The following is a 5,264-nucleotide window of genomic DNA, read 5'->3' as shown; positions in this document are numbered from 1 at the left end:
CCTTATTTACAAAAAAAAAAAAAAAAAAAGAAAGAAAAAAATCATGCCACAATACAAAAAATATTGTACAAAACTACCTTCAGTACCTTCAGGCTCTACGTACAAGGTATAAACGAAGCATGAATAAATTCATGTTTAGACATGGGTCCTATTCCCAAGATATCTTATTATATATATGCATATTCTAAAATCTGAAATAAAAATGAAATCTGGAATATTTCTGGCCCCAAGCGTTTGGGATATGAGATACTCACGCTGCAGCAGTGTGTACACCCTAACATTGCCGGGTGTTGAGGGAGATAGTGTACCAGGCCTGACAGTACGCTCTCGGTGCCTGCTCGTCGCTGCGACCTTCGTGTTCGTTACTGTTATTTCCAGTGTATTTCCAGTGTTTACGGGCAGGCACCCCCTGCCGGTCCCCGAGACCTCATTAGCAGGGACACAGGGAGCTCTCCGAGGATAAGCATCTTCAAAGTGTGCACTGACTGTGCGTCTCCCTACCTGCTGCCCTGGGATGTCACTTGTTTGGTGACAGGAGGGGGAGACGACGACCAAATGAAGCTTTGGTAGAAGTTACTTTTGATTTAAGTGCATTTTAATAAATGTGAAATGGTCTGTACGCTTTCTAAAGATAACACCTCTTAGGAGCATTAGGTATAAATAATCTCAAGAGTATGAAAACTAGATGCTTGCTTTCTTACATTGTCCTAGACTAGGGGACCTTAGTTCCAACAGAGTCAGGTTTCTGGGGACAGCAGCCAGAGGATCGTGGTAATCTGGTGGCCATAATGCCCAGCGCTCCGCGCCGCGGCAAGCCTGGCCCTAGGCGCCATCTGACCAGTCTTCACACTCCAGTGATCTCGCTCTAGCGTCCCTGAGCTTGCTGCCACTCAGCCTGGAAAACCACTAATCTCCTCTCTGTCTGGGGCTACTTTCCTCACTCCTGGGAGCTCCGATTCCCCCATCACCACGCGTCGTCCCTCTCTAGACATGCTCAGAGCACTTTGCTCCTCAGTCTGGCCCGCTGTGCTCTGGGTTCAAGTTTGTGTTTCTCGCATCCTTTCCTTCCCCGCTGCCCCTTCGCCGGCTTTGCCCCCTGGCAGTATCCAGCTGCCCATGGTAAAGCAGCCTGGCACTCAGTGCTGCGTAATCCCGGTGGGGCATGAGGGTGCTTGGGGCATCCCTCACCCTCGCACTCAGGTACCCTGCCTGCTTGCCAGTCCCGCCTGGCACCTCAGCGGGGCAGACTAGGGCCACATGAATGGGGCGTGTGCACGGAAAGGCTGGTGCTTCCTTAGGTCTCAGGGAGACCAGAGGTCCTGACGTGCCTCTTGCATTTCCCCAGGTGAGGAGCTCTAGGCCTAGGACGTCAGGGAGAAGAGGAAAACACAAGACATGACACACTCACATCCCGCTCTGTTACCCACACTCGACTCTTCTCCCACCAGTAGGTCTGACCACCTCCCCTGAGCTCCTCAGAATCCCTCCTTCCAGGCTCAGCTCACATCTCATCTCTAAGGGGGGCTCCCCTCTGCCCCAGCGCCTCCCTCCCTTAGACTCAGCAGCACTGACAGCCAGTCACGGGGCCCAGGAATTTCTTCTTTTCTAAACATTCTGTGTCCAAAATCTCTCCCCTGGGTTCACGGTAAAGGTCTTCATCCAGAAACATCTTACACTCCCTAGCGCACTGCTCTCTGGATCCACGGTTGGGCTGGGGAGGGGACAGAACCTTGATTTTTAGCTTCTTGGATACTGGGTTTTAAGAAGTCACGAGTCCAAGTTTTGGAGATTCCACGGCTCCAACAGTCCACAGTTCTTAATTCCCAGAATTCTGTGACTTTACGATGCCATTAGTCTTGGGATAAGACCTAGATTTCCAGAAGGTCCTGAGCTTTGCAGTACAGAATCATAGTCTCCAATGCCCCAGAGTCTGAGGGCTCTGCCCTGTGACAGGGAGCTGGATGAACCCAGGGAAGACAGCTCCGGACCCATGTCCACCCAGAGCATGTGCCTCTGCCCTCTGGAGGCTGCAGATGCCACTGGACAGCTGGTCAACCTTCCCTTAAAGACCTGTCAGCACGGGCACTGCCCTAGAGGCCTAGTCCCGCAGCTTGAGGGGAGGCATTACGGGGCCATGGGGGTCTCTTGAGGCCCCAGCCCAGGTGTCCCAGCTGCTCCAGTCTCTGCCTGCTCACTCAAACCTGACTGCTTGGCACCAAAGCCTTCCCTCTGGTGTTGGACAGAGCCTGCGGGGGAGGCAGGAAGGGCAACTGCGAGTGCAGAGCAGTTTGAGGATGGGGAGAACATTCATGGTCATAGAATTTGGGGATGTTATCGCTGTCAGAATATCCCAAGTCCCGTGAATCTCAGGATCTTCTCTAGAACAGGCCATTGTACACGATGTCATTATGGAGAGTGGAGGGAAGAGGTGGAAACAGCCTTTAAGATGGATTTCCCAGAAGTGCCATTTGATTCTCAGGCTCAAGAACTGGGTGGCCTTTCCCTGAGGCAGTCTGTCTGTCTACCCTTACAATGGCTCACATGCTCCCTGGACTCCTATTGGCTCAGTAACTCGCCATGGAGACAGCTCCACCAATAGATGAGGCTGCTGAATGGAGTCAGGGCTCCTGCCCCACTGACTCTATCTCCTCCTCCCCCACACCCAGGCATAAGCGCAGCCCTGGTGGGCAGAGCACCGTGCAGGCGGTACACAGCGAAGGTGACCAACTGCCCTCTGGGTTCTGCTTCCTCAGTGAGATCACCTGGCTTTGCTATCTGGGAAGGAGAAATGCTGAGGGGGAAAGGGAAAAGGGAAGAGATTTATACATAAATATAAATATAAAATATTTATATAGATATATCAGTTTCTTTCTATTTATCATCTACCTACTTGCCTACTTACCTGCAGAAACTCTGGGAAAAAATAAAAAAACAGAAAAAAGAGACACTGGCACAGAGATCAAAGCTCTCTTTGGAAAGAGGAAAATAGACTAAAGGAATTGGACTATGACTGACTGAGAGATACAGAGAAGCACATAGCAGAGAGAAAGAGACAGAGACACGCACACATTGACCAGAGCCTCAAACCCAGACAGCTGGAGCCGAGTCCTGAGGGCCTCGTGCTGGGGAGGAGCCAAGTCTTACCGGAACCCTTTGTCCAGGGAGATGCACTTGGCCTCGTGCTGGCAGAGGTTCCTCTCAGGCACACAGTGGTCGATCACCTCGTCGCACAGCTCACCTGGCGGGGATCCAGGCGGGGAGAGAATTTAGGTACCACGGAGGTGGAGGGGGGGGCCTGGCCAGATGGAACTCATCCCGCCCCAGTCAGGATGTCATATCCGGACCCCGCTTCTCTCTCGCTGTGTCCCTTCTGCACCAGGCAGCAACAAAAGGATGATTCCAGACCACCCCGGTGCCCTGGGCACTGCCGTGGCACCGTCGATGTCCCTTCTGCACCAGGCAGCAACAAAAGGACGATTATAGACCACCCTGGTGCCCTGGGCGCTGCTGTGGCACCGTTGTGGGGTGTTTTACTTGATTGTTGCAGATGCCAGACTTGACACCGTGGGCTGACAGGCAGCAACAAAAGGATGATTCCAGACCACCCCGGTGCCCTGGGCACTGCCGTGGCACCGTCGAGGGGTGTTTTACTTGATTGTTGCAGATGCCAGACTCGACTGTGGGCTGAGCATTCACCTGGCTTTGCGTACCACACCTATTTACTGAGCACCTCCCAAGTGGCAGACGCTGTGCCAGGTGCTGGCCCACCCTGCTGTCCCCACTGAGTGGGGAGATGTACAGTAAGCAGGAAAATAAACACAGGGTCGTAAGTGTGACCTCGCTTCGGAGGTCAGGGAAGGCTTCCTGGAGGAGCAGACGAGACTTAGCAGCAGAGCTGACCTGCTATAGGTAAGTAAGCAGCTTGGATTTTGCAGGAAGAGAAACGGGAAAGGAATGTGGAGTTCCGGTCTCTGGATATATTGCCTTGGAAGTTCACAGTGCTGCCAAATGCCTAACGGGTCCTGGCAACCCAGCGACGGCCCTGCATACCGGCCCCCAAAGCTCACACCATCTGAGTGAAATGTGTTAGGAATGTGCGGGAGGAGGCAAGATAGCAGGTCCAAAGCATCAAAGTCCACGTAGACAACCCAGATGGAATGATCTAAGTGGGGGGGGGGGAGTAGTTTAACCATGGACGTTCTCTCCAGGGGTGGGCTGGGGTGGCAGGGAGTGGGGGAGGCAGGGCCTGAGAAGGCTGCTCTGGCTGCTGCTCCTAGGGTTTAGGATAAACAGAGGCCTGAGGGCTGCCTGGGTGGTCCATGAATGGGACATGGTCCCACAGTTGGTTTTCTGCCAGACTGGGGACAAGCTGACCTTACTCCAGCCTGGGAGGGGGCTCTGACCCCTCCTGTCCACATTTTGCCCTCAGCCTCTGAAGACCATAGAGGACATCATATTCCTGATAGGCCTCCTCCTTTTCCTTGTCACCTGAGATGCCCAGAGAAGTGACAAGTATGTCTGTGGGATTTGCACATTTTCTGGACAGGGACAACTGCAATGGCCCCCTCTGAGGAATGAACAACAGATGCGAAGGGAGTGCACTGCGGTCCCCTGTGGCACTAGGTGCTCCTCTGGGGCAGGAAGCCACCTCTTAAGTGTCCCCTCTCCCCGACTCCCCACTGCCCACCTGCCTGTTGTGGGTTTAGCTTAAGCCCCTCCTCTGCCCTCTCCTCCATAACTGCTGGCATTCATACCCTCTCTTGCCCACTGAGCAGATTCTCTGGACCAATGGTTCTACCCCGTACTGTGATTCCTCTCCTCCTAGGTAGACCCCTCAAGGGGAGGGCATCCCTCGCCTCCTGGTACTGAGCACTAATTCAGCACTCTGCATGTAGTTGGGGCACCATAAATACTGTTTATTGCTAATGCAACTTGTGGGTGCAGCTCCACTCTCCAAAGATGGCAGGTGCAGGCCACAGGAAGTTAAACCCTCAGCAGGTCTGCCTGCACCTTTTCTCAGCATGAAGGCTTGTCTGGGACCCCAGGAGGCCCAGGATCAACAGAGGAGGTGGTTTTTAGCTGGCCGCGGCACATCCCAAGAGCGTGCGTGGGATACCTGGCTACTGGGCTGGAGGTGTGATAAAGGCACAGGATCGAAGGGCAATGGCAGCGACTTAGCTGCCTTCCCTGCCACCCTCCACACCTCCTACCACCTCCCCTGTCTTCCCACCTCGCCCTTCATCCTGACATCCGAACAGGGCCAG

General features: G+C 53.7%; 1 protein-coding gene across 5 annotated transcripts in view; it reads right to left on the bottom strand.

The window, feature by feature from the left end:
* SLIT3 (slit guidance ligand 3) overlaps positions 1-5,264 on the bottom strand; it is a 782,476-nt gene that overhangs the window by 25,087 nt on the left and 752,125 nt on the right. For all 5 annotated transcript variants that reach the window (XR_003549377.1, XM_027771828.1, XM_006148363.3 and 2 more), the window contains exon 29: positions 3,145-3,238. Coding sequence is in view for 4 of the 5 variants with exons in the window: in XM_027771828.1 (XP_027627629.1) it covers positions 3,145-3,238 (94 nt within the window). In the remaining variant the exon portion in view is untranslated. The remainder of the gene's footprint in view (positions 1-3,144; positions 3,239-5,264) is intronic.

This window comes from Tupaia chinensis, unplaced genomic scaffold (genome assembly GCF_000334495.1).
Source record: "Tupaia chinensis unplaced genomic scaffold, TupChi_1.0 Scaffold000234_1, whole genome shotgun sequence".
Lineage (NCBI taxonomy): Eukaryota > Metazoa > Chordata > Mammalia > Scandentia > Tupaiidae > Tupaia > Tupaia belangeri.
Note: the sequence above shows the minus strand (reverse complement) of the source record. Positions and strands in the feature narration are given on the sequence as shown.